Source organism: Misgurnus anguillicaudatus, chromosome 6 (assembly GCF_027580225.2).
Source record: "Misgurnus anguillicaudatus chromosome 6, ASM2758022v2, whole genome shotgun sequence".
Classification (NCBI taxonomy): Eukaryota; Metazoa; Chordata; class Actinopteri; order Cypriniformes; family Cobitidae; genus Misgurnus; species Misgurnus anguillicaudatus.
Window position 1 is genome coordinate 24,252,788 of NC_073342.2, and position 19,241 is coordinate 24,272,028.

The following is a 19,241-nucleotide window of genomic DNA, read 5'->3' on the forward strand; positions in this document are numbered from 1 at the left end:
ACATTATGCAAAATCCACTATTACAAGGTATTTGGACGTAAAAGTATGTTGGCTGTGTGTGAACAACCTTACAAAAAAAAAAAAACACTCCTTCTTTTTTAATCCCAATTAAACCAAAGCAGTCTCATTAGACATGCCGTTTTGACTCTCTTGTTAATGTGACATCACACAAACAAAGCCCCGCCCATAGCCACTGACTGCCTAGTTAAAAGCTTTTCTAAATGTGTTTGCGACTAAATATATTGTCTCAGACTGTATTCACAGGATTCAGATATATTTTTAAACATAGGCGCTCACTGTCTGTTGGTAAGGAAGTGAAGAGCTCATTTGCATTTTAAGGTACACACGTGGAAACAGTGGGTGTCATTCACTAAGCATGCGTACGCACAAATTTGTTCGGGAAATGTGCGTACAGGCATTTTATTGAACAAATCATGATTCAACAAAAACTTTTATACTAAAATGTATGCGAAAACGTAAGAACAACTTACCCCTCGTTCAGACAGCGACGTCATTTGCGTGGCAGCTGCGTTGTGTTTTCTGTGTCTTTACACACCAGAACCGTGCCTAATTAAATTAAAATTATTTTTTTAATTACATTTATATCTGAATTTAAGTCAACCTATAGACTTTTAAACATCAAAATGTCATTAATTATTATGTATTTGTGTACAAAATGACATATTAACATATTTTCCTATTCTATTTTGCCTGGAAACGCTTCCTACACACTTGCGTGTCGCATGAAAAATAGACATTGGTTCTATTTCTAGCATGCATATTTCTAGCACTAACCTGTTAACATGGGAGCCGAATTAAAAACGGACATGCCACGCAGCTGAGATGCTTACGCCACAGTGTGTGGCCTTAAGGCCGGGGTATACCTTTTTTCCGTGTCTGCGTCGGGCTTGTGCGCGCCAGCGGAGCTTTTCAAGTATACTCCCCGCGACTACACGCGGATGGCCGCGTTCGACACTATACGCAATGCAAATGATTTTTATTCAAATTATTACTCTACCAGGCTGTCAAGGCAGCACTGATTTGGTGACATTTACAGTACATTAAACCATTAGGATATGTGAAGAAATGTAACCGATCCACCATTGCAAACACAGTTTAGAACAAACAACAAGACAACAAAGAACAGGAATCAAACATTATGATAAAAAACATGCTCCACAGCTTTCTGTTCTTGAAAGAAGTAAAAGTTTAAGAAGAAAAATGATAGTGTGTGTGCAAATGCTGTCTATTTCCTTTGTATAATTGTTTATAGTGGAGTGTCCTGTCTAAATATCTTCACGCGCATGCGCTGTTGTACGCGGACTGTCTGCGCAGTCTCAAATTTTGAAACGTCATGCGGGCGGCGCGCATACGCGGACGTCCCTAGTATACTTTCGGCTTTATGCTGCGTTCACACCAGCCGCGGTAGAAGTGTCAAGCGCGAGTGATTTCAATGTTAAGTCAATGTGAAGTCTGGAGGTCTCACAGCGCGAATGAGGCGTTTAGCGAGGTGCAGTAGACACGATTCCGCCTCATTCGCGCGAATTGAGCGTTGCCGTGGACAACGCGCGAGTTGAAAAATTTGAACTTTGCCGGAAAAATGCACTGCGTTAACCAATCAGGAGCTTGCTCTAGTAGTGATGTGATTACAGGAAGCGAGCGGAAGCCCCTCCCATTAAGGGAATTTCCGCGTGAATGTCTCGATGACTAGAATTTCACATGCAAATGAAGCGAGTAAACTCAAACTGTTCAAGCGGCAAACTAGGCGCGGTACACGCAAATTTTACGTCTCAAACGCGGATGGTGTGAACCCACGGTTAGACCACGCGTAGACAATAATTATGAACAAGGAAAAAAAATATATAAAATATGTAAAACAGATATATATTATATTGTTCTTTTTCCTTGTTCATGATTATTGCATATGTGTGGTATATGTTGTTCTTACCTTTTTGCAAACATTTAGAAGAAAATTTAGTATGAAAGTTTTTGTTGATTCATGATTTGTTCGCTAAAACGCTCGTACACACATTTCACGAACAAATTTGTGCATGCATACCTATGCGTAGTGAATGAGACCCAGTGCTTTTAGCTCCCACCCTAATAGGGGCATTTTGGACATGAAATTATGTGTGATATTTTGGGCTGAAACTTCACAGACACATAGGCACACCTGAAATTTATATTACATCTTGTAAAAACTGGCATAATATATGCTGTTTATGCATTATGAATTTCATACGTCTATTTATAGGCCTTCAAGGTCCCATGATAACCTGCCAACACCTCTTAAATTACTGCTCTGAAGCCTCTGTGGCTCATTCTGTGAAAATAAAACCTATACTGACTAAGATCATGTCAAAGACTAAAATCAATGTGAAATCAATTAATCAAACTTTGATGCTCCTTATCTCATTATTATATTATTAGTTTTCCAGACAGAGATTAGACTAGTCCAAGAAAAAAAATTAAGAGCTGTCCAAACTGAAAATAACTTGCACTGACATTTTAAAATCCATCAGTGCCGTTTGTTTTGCCTCAAAATGCACACAAGTAGTGTTTTTAGTAAGGCATGTTTGTTAAAAACTAGTTATATTTCCTAAGGCCTAGTTCTGGTTTAAGCTAATCCCTGTCCAGGAAACCACCCCTTAGATTTTAACCTGAATTTTACAGGTAATTTATATCGGAGTATTTATATATTATATATATATATTTTTTTTAGTTCTTTATTTGACATTATTTGACATGGGGTACTGCCCATTGAAACACATTTTAGTCTTCCAAGAACAACTTTGACACTTTTTCCTAATTTATACCTGTTGGGTAGAATATCTCTACGCTTTATTAAGAAAGCTTGTTGTACTGTATGTAAAAGAGCACTTGCGTCACCTTGTAGCTGGATTCAACTCATGATGAGACGAGGACAAATGGAGGCCATTACCAGAATGAGGAACCTTTTAAGATGCCAATGCTTTTGATTCATAGTCACAGCTGTTCTCATCATGAATAAATTGAAAACACCTTCAATTCTTCCTTCTTTTAACAACAAAAGACCATAAAACAGGTTTAGCTTTCTCTTTTTTAATAAAAAAGTCTTTGGCAAATAAACAATTGAAAAAATAAATAAACTGTGCAAATACAAATACATACATGCACTAATACGATACATTAAACACAACAAAAAATTTATTTATAAGGTGACAATGCATGTAAGAGGAAGATCACAGCTGCCCAAACTATAGTCTCTTTTCATGGTGGACATCTTGTTAACAACTTTGAATCGGAGTGACCGCTGGCAGAGATCGTCCTCCGTTATGCCATCAAAGAAAAAGTCCTCATTAAAGATCGGGTTGCGGCTCTTCCTGATGACCGTGCTGCGCTGTTTCTGAACTTTCCCGGGCATGAGAGAGAGGCTAACGCTGCAGTTAATGCTCTTGGGGTCCACAGACAGAGCGTACAGGCCTTCTGCGCTTATCAGCCGCACACGCAGTCTCTGGTTTTCGGGACAGTACTCTGCAGACAGCCTTAAGGTTCCATCCTTTCCAACAGGAACCAAATTCTCCTTCATGGCTCTCTCCCTGTGCAGAACCAAGTCTAGGGGGAAGATAGCAGGAGGTGCCAAGCTGAAACCACAAGGGAGAGGTTCTACAAGTCCCTCAGATGCTCTCCTCATGACATTGGGGCTGTTGTCCGTGGAACTGCCCTCATCCGTCGATAGGGAGTTGTTTCTGGACACAGCGGCCTTTCGGAGGTTACGGTAGAGTAGTTTCTCATGGCTAAGTGCTTTGAGGAGAGAAGATTTAGGTGGGCATCTGTTCAGCAGAGGAGAACTGAAAGGGGAAGATTCGGCGGAGGAGGTAGTGTCACTGTCCAGAGTTCCCTGTCTGTGCAGGGTGAAACCTCTTGGAGAAAGTCTGGAGGTTAAAGTGTTCAGGCTAAAGGAAGAAGGGGATGCGGATGCAGAAAGGACAGTGGTGGTGGACAGGGAAGATTTGGAATAAGTGCTTGATCTACTCCTGGGAAGAACCAGGGGGATTCCACTGGAGTTGGGGTCGTTGTGGAAGAGGGACTCCTTTCTTCTGGTGTGGGGACTTTCCAGCAAAGTGCAAAAGCCGTAACACGTTTGAGCTTTGGCCAGATGGGGTAGAGAAAGTGCAGCCTGGCTTTGAGGATCTGCATTGGTGTTTTCGTCATCGCTGCAGCCGTTGTCGTACGGCCCATCGTCCACACTTTCCACCTGAATGATATGATTGTTGGGTAGCTCTCGTGCAACTGCCTCTCGCTTCGGACTGCCTTTCTCACACTGAGACACCCAGATGCACGGAGTCGGCTTGCCCTGCTCTGTGCTTTTGCCCTCTAGCGAAGTTGAGATCTTGGGTGGGATGCAGAACTCCGGGATCGTGTCTGGAGTAATGATGTTGGGACACAGCAAGATTTTCTTAGCTTTGTCGATGGAAGACTTGTCTCCAAACATTATGTCTCCGATTTTGAAGCTGTATTCCGATATGGGAAGTGGCAGGTTGGTCCTTTCCACCGACACTCGGATCTTCTCTACCACCCACATGGGAATTCAGACGGGAGTCAAGATACAAACTCTGCAAAATGGAGATTTTGCCATTATGAGTTGTCCAGTACAGAAACTGTGCAATGGTTAAAATGTAGAGTTACATTATGCATTCGGCTTACCTTATTATTCGTGTTCCCCAGTAGATGGATTGGGCAGTATGTCTGTTCAAACCGGACTGTGAGGACGTCCTGTGTGCTGCATTAAACAGGGTCTTTAAACCTCTAAACAGCAGATTCAGGCTCTACTTTGTGACACATCTGAAGGGCTCTTGGTCTTTTATATTCTCCACAGTGGGCGGAGAGTTGGGCTACTCATACACGCCCACCTGTGGCAAGAGAGGGTTGTCTTACTTTCAAAGGCTACTAGTTTCTATAGAAACTCGCACTTTTAATCCATGCAACCCAACTCTGGAAAAAGTAAAGAGCAAACTGATAAGTTGAAAATGGAAATTGCACTGAACTCCAACTCATTTTGATAAAACAAAAAGTGTATGTGTTTGGCTTTCTGGTACTGATACTGAGAACTGTAAGATAAGGTTAGACTTGGAAGGAATTTTAAATAATTAAATATTTTGCATTTTTTTAAGATTTGCATTTTGCAAGTTGTTTTAACATTAACCTCTAGGAGGAAGGAGCATTATTTGTCATACTATACATGACACATCCTAAGTGTTTAATGCATCTGGGACAGCCAATACTTTTACAATACATTATGATAAATACAATACAGACTACAAACAGGTATAATAATACCCTATAAAACTGCAATTCAGTATCATCATCTTTGTTTATTGCATGCCCTAAGTACAAAAGCTATCCCTGGGGCAGTACCCTTTGAAAGGGTCCTAATATGTACTATTTAGGTGTAGATATAGATCTTTGATGTCCCACTATGCACGTTTCAGGTACTAAGATGCACACTTTAGGTATAAAGGTGTACTTTTTAAAAGGTTACCAACCCAGCAATTTTTTTTCTGAGAATGTAGGGTAAGAGAAATGACAAATGGCAGAAAGAAGAGAGGTAATTTCAGATTCAAACTCACAGATGACAGCTGATTATTTCTTTATTATTTATATAAAATTTGTCAAAAATATGTACCCCAGCTCAGTTGTCACTGGGGCGGTACTCTTTCAAAAAGTTCAGCTTTGGACCGAAAGAGTTTATAGTACCTCAAAGGCACATCTTGGTACCAAATGTATACATGTATACATATTATGACCAATTTTAAGGGTACTGACTCAGTGACAGCTAAGGTACATATTTTGACCATATTTTTCTGACAGGATATGTACAGGATAAACTAAAACAAAAAATGCTATCTTATATCTATTTTATGTCTGCCCTCTTGTGGTAAGAGAAGCAGCAAAAATATTTAGCTTAAATTTATCTGTTTAGTTCTTTAATTGTCTTTCTAAGATAATACTTACTCAGGTGGTCTACATTCACGCTATGTTTCTTATCGAAGGTGATGTACACGCATCTGTCTCTAACTGTACTGCATCTATGACATCATCACGTATTTATGTCTTTGTTGACTGTTAGGATCAAAGTTCAAAGGGGTAATGTAGTAACATTAGAGAGATGCAGTGGCAGAATAATGCTGATGCCTTTATGATGGATTCAAAGAAATGTTTTGGTAGGTTCTTTATCAGCGGCAAAAGGTTATGCCAACATTTGATAAGCACAATGTAAACAAGGATTTTAGTGTGGATGAAAGTTTTCAAATAGCACTTAGAAGTCATTTAGATATTACAAACAGCTGTACAGGAAGATAAACAGGTCTGTATGGTGCTGCATGAGTGCTCTTAAGTTCGAAGAAGGTTAAAGTTTGTGTTAAAATAAGGTTAAATGTTTCATCATTATATTTAAAAATAAAAACGTGAAAAAGACAAAAATAAAAGCAACATGTGATTCGGTCTGTTTATTAAAAAATCCATTTAATCTGAAGGTGTATGCTTAAATGTTTACATTTCCATTTAAAGATAAAAATATATATAATTTTGGCAATACAGTTCCTTCATTAAAGAAAAACTAAAACTTTATTTAAAAAAATCTATTTTGAAAATGATGACATTAATTAAGAAGCAGTCAATAAGAGCCTGTAATAGATGGAAATTATTTCAATATTGTTTAAAAGCATCTCAGGGTGAGACATTGAAAAGGTTCTTGATAAAAATGCCAAGAGTTAATTTCTGCAAATCTTACAGACAAACTGAAAATGCTAAAATATAACATAGTTTTTATATCACAGCATTTATTTTGGATGCTCTTACAACATAATTCCTATTACAATTGTCTTGTTCTACACTGTTAAAAGTAAAAGTTGGATCAACTTAAAAAAGTTAATTCAATTGGTAACACCTAAAAAATTAAGTTGTTTCAACTTATATGTTTAAGTAAAAAACACTTTAAATGAAAAAGGTACCTTTTGTGGGTGTTACCAATCATTTGTTTTTATTTATTTTTTTACTATAATTTTTTTATTTTTTTATTAATTTGATCAAATTTTTTAAATTTTTTACAGTGCATACACTGTAAAAATTTATTGTTGCTAGGCGGCCACGTTTATGAATTTTGTCTGACTGTTAATTTCCTAATAAATTGTGACTATTTTGGCGATTATTTGCCTGTTTTAGGGCTTTGACTGTTATGACGATTATTTGTTTGTATTGCTTTGACATTTAATTCTCATACTCTTTTGTTGTTTGTTCATGAAATAATTTTCACACATTGTTGTGATTATTTAAATAAAATCTTTTGCAAGGTTTACCTGGCTGTAAATATTAATACCACACATTTAAAAGTAATTATTTAATGAATAAATCTTTCAAAATATTCTTTAAGAAATAAACACAATAAAGTGTAAAATAACTGAAAATAAAAATGCAATCAAAATAAACTGACAATACCAGAACATGCCTTAAATAATAGCCAATCTTACTAAGGTCATATTTGTACTAGACCCCGTGTCTGTAGTGGCTGCAAAAAATCAATTCCTTACAGATACTGTAAGAATAGCATCCTTCACTTCCCTAAATTTGGAATTGCTGTTTTGAAAATGTATGTTTTTCCTGGTAGTCTGTACTATTTATCAAAGTTTTTGATTTTCAACTGTTTTGAAAGACTTTGCAATGTATCAGTTAAGGAGCACCATCTGATACTGTCTCATTTATACAGGCGCTGCAGCTCCCCCTTGTGTTTTTAAAGAGATATGCAATCATTGCGGTGATCTGAAATCATCGCAATGAGGTCAAACAATCGCGATAAGATGATTGTTTAATCATTGTGACTGCCCTAATTGTTGCACTTACATTTTTAGATTAAATTAATTTGAAATTACAAATAATTGTAACTTTCTTGACTAGTGAGGAGTTGCTATAAATATTGATTATTTGATTTTTTTAAATAATGTTGAAATAACTTTATTTTTATAGTTTATAGCAACTCCTTACTAGTTAAGAAAGTTGAAATTAATTGTAAATTGATTAAACATTTAAATGCAAGGACTTTTTTACAGTGTATTTATTGAGTTTACTGTTATTTTAAAAAAAAATATGAATGGGTATAGTTTTATAAACAATAAAAATCCAAAGATCTGTTTAATAATCCACCAAAAAGTGTGAATAATTACAAAAAAAGAAGAAAAACAAATATGGGATATTTCAAAATAGTGCTTGCCTAAGATACACACTTCTTATGAAGCAAGATTTGTTAATCGGTTCAGACACTCACTTATGTGCAGTTCATCTGGTTTTCTCTAACAAACAGCATCTGGTTTTAATGATCAAGGGCTGACATGTAATGAAGATCATGTGTCTTAGGGTCACCTTGAAATACAACCTCGAAATACTTTACTGAGAACGGATCCACTATACTGCTTTAAAGACAATCCATCACCCATTAAAGGATAACATGGCCCATATTTCATAATGCATGGGCATTAAAGACCTTGCAGTTTTTAATATGACCACTAGATGACAGCCTTCTCTCAGTTAAGATGATTTAAAGTGCTCATTTGAGTCATAGGTCACAGGGGGTTGATGAATGATAATACACCTGGGTTTATCCATGATCAGTGATCAATAAAATTATTGATCAGTCAAACAAGCGATTCAGTTAAATTCCTATATATTGGGACTTTTATATAATCTGTGTCAATCATTACACAAGCACAAATAAGTAACCACCCATGATCACCTTCACCAGTGATGTTTCTTCGAAAATTTTTCCAGTTTTATTAAATTCAATATTCTGGAGGTTTAGCTCAGAAATTGATAATTGAGTTTTAGGATCAATCCTCTTTTTTGAAAGACATTAAACAAATTTGTTTATCATTATTTCTATGGATTAGATGGGCAGGTGATCTTGTGAAACGATTTTGATTGAATGCAAATTTGATTGATCATGCATATACATGCAGTATTATACAATATTTGGACGAGATACAACTATTTGAATATCTGGAATATAGGGTGTAACATATATGAAATATTTTTGATATATTTACAAAATACCTTCATGGAACATGATCTTTACTTAATAACCTAAGGATTTTTGACCCATACAATGTGTGTTTGCTACTGCTACAAATATATGTATACTGTATATAAATAATATATAAACAAACAAGTTGGACTTGCATTTCAGTCGCTATCACATGTTTCCTTTTACAATACTGCCAAGAACACAAACTTTTGACATGAAGATATCTCAATTGTCTTGTCACAATTGTTTATGCAGGTTTGTATAGATAAAAAGCTGGTATAGTTTTGTATCAACAGTGTTATTAAAGTGAGTTAAGTTTTGGTGCTTTCATTGAGTTTTTCCCTTGATCTGCAAGCACTACACAACCACCTTTTAATTCCTTCGTTTTTCGAGTTTGACAGCACATAACCTCTAATAATACACCTAATTTTCTGCTTCATTAGCCTCATTAGCTGTGCTTGCATATTCATCACGCTCACAACACAAGTAGCAGTTCAAGTTTCATCAGCAGGACAACACTATTAGTTACAACCACAGTCTGTAATGAGTTAGAGTGTATGTACGCACACATTTTGAATACTGTGAGTATATAGAGATGCACAACGTAAATAATTTCTTATGTCTGATCATACGAATCGGGAGAAGCAATCCATCCGGACTGCATAGTGTCCCAAGCCGGTCATTGTGATAAAGGTCACATCTCATATAGACTGCAGACAGACGTTTGTGAGATCTTCAGAGACTTGCTTATAAATGTTTGATGCTGATTCACTAACGAAAGTAACCAGAGAATCTATCTAAAAGGCAAAAAAGTCCCTTTAAGAACCGTGAATTGTAAAAACAACCCTCAGATTTAATGTATGAGGGCATTTGTTGGGATTAAAACTATTTTTATGAATATTTGAGTACATTTTCTGTGACTGGCATAAGTGCTCTTATGAAAAGTATAGCGTGGTGGTACTGTAATTTTTAAAATAGTTTTAACAGTGAACGAATGTATCAACAAGAAAGGCTAATTCGCAAATACAGGGCTATGGCCTGTTTTCGTTATTTTCGGATCCAGCAGTTAACATTCAAGGTTTAGAGCACATTTCCTTATGAACATTATGGAAAATTAGTAACCAAAGATTTACTCTGGTATCACTACAGTAACCATAATTTAACGGTGATACAATTTGGTAATACAAAAGATAGACAAATCTGCCAAAAAACATGGTTACTACACTTTTTATTATAATAAAATTATGGATAAATTTCTCTCTCTCTTTTCTTACAAAAAATAACTGTGGTTTTACTAGATTGATTAACCATAGATTAAATCTTTGTACAAAAACCACAGTAACCACAAATTTACCGTTGTCTCACTACAGTAACCATACTGTAAACCATACTGTAGTTTAACCGTCATAATTATAGTAATTATGGAAATACGATAACCAACCCATGCCGCATGAAATTATTATTTACTACTTACTATTAGTATAGTATACCTATACTGTAGTAGCATAGTAGTTAATAAACTTTGTTAAAGTATACTGTAGTATTTTGTATAGGCCTACCCTACTGAAAAATCCTGCATAAATTGGTGAGCTGGTTTTAGCTGGTCTCCCAGCTTAGTTTTAGCTGGTTTTGTAAGCTGGTCTCCCAGCTTAGTTTTGGCTGGTTTGCAAGCTGGTCTAGCTGTGTTCTGGTCACTTTTTAAGCTGCATGGTCTAGCTAAATGGTCAGGCTGGAAGACCAGCTGACCCACAAGCTTGACCAGCTTTGCCAGGCTGGTAGGACCAGCTACTGCCACCTTAATCCAGCTACCAGCTTATGCAGGTTTTAGCTGAATTTTTCAGTAACTATAGAAAATTGCCAAACTGTTGTAAATATAATATTTACAATGGTAAGGTTCAACCCTTACGAAAATTAACCATGGTTTTACTACAGTTAAAACCAAAAAAACATGGTTACTGTAGTAAAACCATAGTTACCACAAAATAACCATAGTTACACCATGGTTATTGTAGTAAAACCATGGTTTTGCTGATAGTAATCAATACACCAAAAAACATGGTTACACTTTTACCACAAAAACATGGTTAATTTTCGTAAGGGAAATTACTACAGTTTACTATAGCAAAAACTAGCACTAAGGTACACTACGGTGTTTTATCACTGAGGGTGAGTGTGACACTAGTTTATTTTTTACACATATGTTTATAAGTTAACTTGAATTTGGCTGATCAGCATGCACATTTAACGGCGGTCTGAAAAACGCAGTTTGACCCAATCGGGTCAAGTTTGTCCAATAGACGCAAACATGTATGCTAACCAACTGGGAAAAAAATCATAGTACAAATCGTTTAATGGTCACACTTTGATTCAATTACTTACCTCAGCATACTATCTACTCGACGGGGATGCTAGTAACAAGATGGGCGGGGCTTCACGTTCCAGAGGCGGGACCGTAGTTCGGCTCGCGCTGCCTGTAAATCAACTCATCTCTCGCGCTGCACGAGAGCGCGCGCTGCCTTTCAGGTAGGATTTCGGGTTTATTTCTGCTTTCCATTTGCAAATGACTCGTTTTCACAACTACTTGACGACGACATCGCGTGTTTGCCCTTTCATTAGGAGTTCGGGGCGCTTCGGGGTTGATGTATGGTGGACGTGTTTTGATGGAGGCGAATGAATGGGCGGTGTTGGTTCTCGTGCGGCGGTGAATTGAGCGATCTGTCATTGCGTTTAAAATCGGTGATTTATTTCTCAATACGCATAAGTGGATTGACCGCACATCACGTTTGATGCTCGATAAGAATCATAATGTGTCCCATTTTGCTTGTTGATTTCTTTAAACGTCTGATCATCACTAATTTAACAGTCATTTTAGCTAGTCTGTGTGAATTAGAGTTGCGTGACCGTTTTCTGGATGTATTGCTGGAAGTCACACTCATTTTAGGGTGCACGAAGTGAACCACATCGCCTTTGACATCGAGGAATATGGAAATCGGGGTCGCGTATCCTCCCTTTCCCCAATGTTGGATAGATGGATATCTTTGGAAATGATACAGCGTATTTACATACATAATGTCAACGCAAGCTGTTTGCAAATTACTTCGATGCTCTGTAGCCCCTTCGAGGGGTCGTTTCGGAAGGGCGAAATCTGACGCCGCCATATTTTAATGGTAGCCCATAATCTATATATCTCGCACATACATCTACATCTTTTTATCTGCATGCTTTCCAACTCCAAACCATTGCCTGATGTACAGTTATAGGAGGAAAAATGCATAAACCATGGATTGTAAAGGGAATAGATATACGATATAATTTATTTATGAGTCTTGTAATTTTGTATCACCTTATAAAACAATTACATCAGGTTCCCTTATATCTAGCTGCCAAATCAGTCACTTGATCAAGGAATCATTGCAACATTTTTCTTAATAATAGAGACATTCAACCATGATAAATCACTTCTCATGGCAAAGCGGATCTTAGATGAATTGTTCAACCCCTCATACAAATGCATGTATCCCTAAAGCATAAAACAGTGATATTTGCTTTCGAGTTGCATGCACAAGTGAACATCTAGTTTTAGGCAACATTATTTGGACATTATCTATCACCACACAGCCATCTTCTGGACAGATAACAAGCTGTAATGGATTTTTGTCTTGGATAAGCTGACGCAAATGGATTTACAGTATGAAAAAGATGGAAGTCATATCCATGTATAAGGAAGTTCCAGCTCTTTGAAGACATCCCTGTTTTCCTCCAGTCCGTGCCACACCCCTTGGAATCTGTGCTGTATTTCAAAGGCATGACAGCTTGCCTTGTATAAATCCTAGAGTATCGTGGTAAACTGAGAACGATCGCTATGTATAAAATGCACGCATTTCATGCACAGTGGTTTGTATTATATTCCTTATTTTATACGTGCTGATCCATGCACAGATCCACTGATCATGATTTTTCCTTCATCTTTCTTATGTTGCATTGGTCTGGGAACAGTATACCTGTCGGATTAATATATCCCTATCTCCAACCTTAGCCATCATGATATTTTATTCACGAATGATGGTGTTATTTATACTCCAGCGCAAAGTGTAATGTTGCCCTAGGACCAACAAGGATGTTGTCCTGCTTTGCAAAACACACGGCCCAGATCAATAACTCTACCTTGATCAATAAGTTTAAATAAAATCTGAACGATAGAAAGTGTGTTTCCTTTATATTTTCATCTCACGAGACAGGATGGTGCATGCAGTGTGACTGTGAGTGACACAGATAATACGCACTTTGGCCTAGTTTTAATAATCTAATAACATACTAACTCAATCATGCCCTTGCTACCTGCTCTAGTTGCGTCATAAAGATGGTTTAGAGATGGGTTCATGATCTGTATTAATGTATTTATTTAATTTGTGAGTTTTGCATTATAATGTTTAGACACTGAGACTGCTGCCGTTTTCACTACTGCAAGGAAAAGGAAATTACCACTGCTTTTTGACAGGAAAAAGGGATGTGTTGTAGTGCTGTGTACTGGATTTTGTAGCAGTCATGTTGAGGTCACAAAATTAACTTTTGACATCTTTTGTATTATTCTTCTAGAGATGCATGATTTATATTATTGACTGACATTGATCCAAATGTGCCTATGAAGTTTACACCGTAAGATATAGATGGATAAAACAATACCACTTTTAATTGTAGTGATGGCTGTATTACAGTTTGCAAAATGATCATATTTGTGCACGATAAATAATATGGATATTTAATTGGCTCACGCTACATAGAAAAGCTGAACTTTAAACTTGTAGCCTTACCTGTTGTCTTGTTTGGCTGTATCCTGGCCTCAGATCCATACAGTAAGATCCGACTGGTGAAAAGTACACTTTGCGTCTGACTTGACTTGATCAAACAGGAAGTTTGTTTTCGCGATGAAAGGGCACAGAAGGATTTAAAATGCATGATTAATAGAGAGAAAGCTTGATGGTAAAGGTTATTGTTCATTATGTGTATTGATTATGAATGGCTTCTTGCTGATCCTTTGTCAGCATAAATTCTGATTAAACTCAGATGTTTGCTGATGTTTAGTCTGCACCAAATATGTCATTAGTTGCATTTTTGTTACTCTTTAAAATTACGCAAATTGATATTGCGAATTGAAAGTACTCCCAGTGGAAAACGCATCAATTTTGCAAAAGCTCCCATATTTGCAAAAAAAAGATTTTTATGCTCGCATGAGTTTTTTTTTAAAGTTATATTTTTTGGCCGCTTTTTGCCTTTATTTAACAGTGAGTTTAGGAGAGGACAGAAAAGTACAGGGAGGAGAAAGCGGTACGGGATCGGCGAATGACCAAGACCCGGGAATCAAACTTGGTGTGAAAGCACCAAATGTTGGAGCGCTGCCCACTACACCATCGGCTCCGACGCATGATGTTGTTTTTAAGGCAATTAATTTTTTCGCATTTACTGTACAGGTCACCTGATGCGCGTAAAAGTCATGATCAACAAGGCTTTGGCAACATGCCTACGTATCGTTCAATTAACTCTTTTCTCGCCAGCATTTTTATGATTTTCATAAGACAGGGTTTCCCACAGCACATTTCAGTTCAGGCGGCCCGCCTAAGCTTGGAAACCTTACCGCCTTAAATAGGTTGTCCAAAACAATAATAATTTCGCTGCACAAAAGGCCGTCAAGTGCATCTCGGAGAATAGCTTGTGCGCGCTTCACACCCCGAGCAGGGACGCGGGCCACACGGCCGAAATTAGAAATACGTGGTCCGGACCGTCACTGTCTGGAGGATAGCCAGCTGATAAAACATCTCCGAGAATAGCGGGGCGTTTTAACCCTGATAAGAGTTTAATGCCTTTCAGAAACCCTTTGGGGCGGTTTCCCGGACCAGGATTAGCTTAATCCAGGACTAGGTCTTAGTTTAATTAGGAAATATAACTAGTTTTAATAAACATGCCTTAAAACATTACCTGTGTGCATTTTGAGTAGGGCTGCACGATTTGGGTAATTTTTCCCATTGCGGTTATTGCTGCTAATATTGCGATGTGCGATTGCGATTATACTAAATGGTATCATTAGTCAACTTGATGGGTTTTAAGGAAAATCCACACACAGTTTAGCTAAAATGTGTATTTGTAAAACTAGAAATGTTTTCGTATTGCCACGTGATGTAGCAACTGCTCAGTGTCAGTAATCCTAAATCCAAAATACCGCCATACAACAGACATAGTTTTTTTTTTGCTACCAGATTACTGTCAACCTCCTCTGCATCCATCTTCGCTCTGGTATAAGTGACGTCGCACACCACACACGTGCATGCCACACGGTGCACTGCCTTTTTTGTTTGTTTTTCTTTCTTTTTTTTAAACAGCAAGGAAAATCATCAAACTGTTATCAGAAAGTTTGTGTTAACAAGTCCTCACATTAATTTATTGAATATAATTGCAACATTTTGCTGTCATATAATTGCACAGGCTGACATTGCGATTGCGATTAATTGTGCAGCACTAATTTTGAGGTAAAACAAAGGGCCCTGATGTATTTTAAGATCTGTAAGTGCAAGTTGTTTTCAGTTTGGAGAGCTCTTAAAAGTGTTTAAGTCTAGGACTAGTCTAATCTCTGTCCGGCAAACCACCCCTTTAAATATAAAAACATACAATTTATCTGTTCTCTTTTAATCACCACTCAAAAGTAAGTTTCTTCAAAAATACCAAATTTCAACAAAAAGCAGAGATAATTGCATTTTTGTAAAGGACTTTTGTTCGGGATCAGATTCAGAACGATGATCAAAAGATACACAGTGAATGCTTTAGTGTTTTATAAGTTGAGTAAGAGCGCCACCTAGTGGATAGTACCGGAAATATGGATTGGCGTAAAAACTCGTCATTGGCAGGGAAGCATTTTCTCTTAATTTAAGAAATAACTTATCATTGGCGGGGAATGAGTTAAAAATAATGGCTAGTGCGGTAGTTGCAAAATACGCAAACCTACCAAAATCTATTGTCATGACCTTTGGAATGTCGCAAAAAAAAAAAACGTCTTACGCCGCATTCAGTCCGCCAGCGATTAGCAGTAGCAGAGCGACACAATCTCATTTATTTCGATGGAAGCTTGGCGACTTCTGCCGACAAAAGCGAAAGTGATTGTTGGCGACCGAATGGGTGAAAGTTAAAGGGACATTAAGTAGGGTTTTAAGTGCTTTATTAATCAAAATCAATGTCTTTATTCATAAATATGTCCTCGTTGGTGTCAAATGACCTCTGCCAGTGATCTGACTTTTTTTGTAAACTTAGAATTTCTTCTCTTTACTGACATTGAACGGGTAAGTCCAAGGAGGCTTCCATGTCATTCCGCCATACTGATAAACTATAATAGCAGAGAGGGACAAAAAACACTAGCCTACCAACGCGTTTCCACAACGCGTTTTCATTCAGAACACGTGAACTAGCTGAAACGGACAAGAAGATCAATGATTACATAACGGCTACTGTAGTTGCAACACGCATTTGGAAAAGCAAGGCGCTAGAGAGCACTGTTCGTTTGAATGCAAAATACAATTTCATCACTAGATGGGGGTAAATCCTGCTTATTGTCTCTTTAAGAAAAGTTTAACTTTATGCAAATGATAAGCGATTTTCGGGAGTGACTGCCAATGGGAGTGAAGCACTGGAGTTGACATCATCCTTCTCTCCTCAGTTACTGAAGTGGACGGCACTCATTTGTTTATGACAGACAGATTTAGAAACGCCTCATTGAAAGAGACGGATGACACACAATGAGAAAGTTGCTGATGATCAGACCCCATTTCGATGTATGTACTATAAGCCTGTGGTAAACACTGCAAGTAATTTTTAGGTAAGACAGCTCAAACATTCATTGATAGTCTGGGATTAGCCTTAAGGCCCATCTGTGAAACCGGGCATAACATTTTTTTCATATCTTAGTGAAGTTTATACAGTAAACACCTGCTCTCATCTGACTGTTTATCACATTTGCGTGGATATTATTAGCTCTTTTCTTAACAAGTGTTGCAATCTGGGATGCAGTGTTTTGCTTGCCAACTGCATCTGATAAAATCTACAGCACTAATGACATGCTGTACAAGCAAAGGACAAGAATAAACATTGAAAATAGAAAGGAACGATTAATGTAAAGTATGGATTAATTTTAAACAAGGAAAGGATATCATAGAGGGCTTCGACACTAATCCATATAGATAAAAATTATCCTAATTAATCTGATACTAAATTCACCAACCAAATGCATTCATTTAAGCGACGTAAAGTGGGACGAAATAGACTTTTTTATCAGTATGTGTGTTTCCTTAAATCGAACCTACAACCTTTGTGCTGCTAATGCAAAGATGTACAAGTTAAAGGAATAGTCTACTCATTTTCAATATTAAAATATGTTATTACCTTAACTAAGAATTGTTGATACATCCCTCTATCATCTGTGTGCGTGCATGTAAGCGCTGGAGCGCGCTGCGACGCTTCGATAGCATTTAGCTTAGCCCCATTCATTCAATGGAACCATTTAGAGATAAAGTTAGAAGTGACCAAACACATCAACGTTTTTCCTATTTAAGACGAGTAGTTATACGAGCAATTTTGGTGGTACAAAATAAAACGTAGCGCTTTTCTAAGCGGATTTAAAAGAGGAACTATATTTTATGGCGTAATAGCACTTTTGGGAGTACTTCGACTCGCCTGAAAAGTCCGCTCCCCTTCTCACTCTCATAATGGGAGAGGAAGGATGTTAATGCGTTGAGTCGAAGTACTCCCAAAAGTGCTATTACGCCATAAAATATAGTTCCTCTTTTAAATCCGCTTAGAAAAGCGCTACGTTTTATTTTGTACCACCAAACTTGCTCGTATAACTACTCGTCTTAAATAGGAAAAACGTTGATGTGTTTGGTCACTTCTAACTTTATCTCTAAATGGTACCATTGAATGAATGGGGCTAAGCTAAATGCTATCGAAGCGTCTCAGCGCGCTCCAGCGCTTACGTGCACGCACACAGATGATAGAGGGATGTATCAACAATTCTTAGTTAAGGTAATTTTAATATTGAAAATGAGTAGACTATTCCTTTAAGCTACAGGACCAGGTTAATTTCGGACCCTGACCACGAGCATTGGAAGTTTAATCTATTGCCTGTAGAAAAATGCAAGCTCGGAACAGCTGTGTTTGGTTTATTGCCAAATATATTCCTTCCTGCCAGTGACCCCATGGTTATAATTACGGACACTTTAGTGACTGAGGTTTAAAAGCAATGGCTCAATTCGTGTAACGGCCACGATTGAGGATAGACCTCAGTGCTTGAAATGAATTGGAATGCTGAGATCTGTTGCATGAATGCTAATTCCAAGTCAATTTCACCAACGAATTTAGTGATGCTCCATCAATAATGTATTGACCACCAGAGACAAGTACTCTGAAAGCTGCACTGTCAAGGAGCCATTAAAACCTGTGGAAGCAACCAAATACATCTAGACCTCTCGAAATCCGAAATGGGGTAATATGATGGGGTAATTATTAATGTGAGTCAAGTATTGGCATATACCTCTCATTGTACACCCCACCCCTCAGAGAGGGTGTAATTAAAATCACACCCGCTGAATGTTTTTATTTTTTTGCGGAATTACTTGAGCTGGATCACAGGCTTGCTGTTAAGGAGGCCATTATGAAAATGGCTTTGGATTACGCAGGGCCATTATGACTTGGGTTATTAGCAGTTCTGTTAGGAGTGCAAGGAAGTCCTCTAAAATTTAAATTGTAAAAATGCAGGAGGTCATTGTTTGGCTGTTCGGCCCGTTTTAAGCCTATGTTATTATACTCTTTAATAGGCCTGTACTTGAATGCTTAGACATTAGTAAGGGGACATTTCACAAGACATTTTTAAGATATCAAATAAATCTTTGGTGTCCCCAGAGAACATATGTGAAGTTTTAGCCCAAAATACCATATAGATATTTTATTATAACGTGTTAAAATTGCCACTTTGTAGGTGTAAGCAAAATGTGCCTTTTTGGGTGTGTCCTTTAAAATTCAAATGAGCTGATCTCTGCACTAAATGGCAGTGCCGTGGTTGGATAGTGCAGATTAAGAGGCGGTGTTATCCCCTTCTGACATCACAAGGGGAGTCCAATTTCAATCACCTATTTTTTCCATATGCTTGCAGAGA

General features: G+C 37.5%; 2 protein-coding genes across 2 annotated transcripts in view; one reads left to right on the forward strand and one right to left on the reverse strand.

Moving 5' to 3' along the window:
- Nucleotides 1–3,069: 3,069 nt before the first annotated feature.
- On the reverse strand, nt 3,070–4,958 carry c2cd4a (C2 calcium dependent domain containing 4A). Its single transcript, XM_055191818.2, has 2 exons — nt 4,687–4,958; nt 3,070–4,595 (listed from the first exon to the last, which is right to left on the reverse strand). The coding sequence occupies exon 2, from the start codon at nt 4,562–4,564 to the stop codon at nt 3,191–3,193; it is 1,374 nt and encodes a 457-aa protein (XP_055047793.2). The 5' UTR covers nt 4,565–4,595; nt 4,687–4,958; the 3' UTR covers nt 3,070–3,190.
- Nucleotides 4,959–11,465: 6,507 nt separating this feature from the next.
- tln2b (talin 2b) overlaps nt 11,466–19,241 on the forward strand; it is a 170,519-nt gene continuing 162,743 nt past the window's right edge. Inside the window, exon 1 of the mRNA XM_073868820.1 lies at nt 11,466–11,575. The gene's annotated coding sequence lies outside the window, so the exon portion shown is untranslated. The remainder of the gene's footprint in view (nt 11,576–19,241) is intronic.

Excerpts from the sequence above, each read along its gene's own strand:
- c2cd4a (XM_055191818.2), bottom strand. The coding sequence starts at position 4,564 with ATGTGGGTGGTAGAGAAGATCCGAGTGTCGGTGGAAAGGACCAACCTG.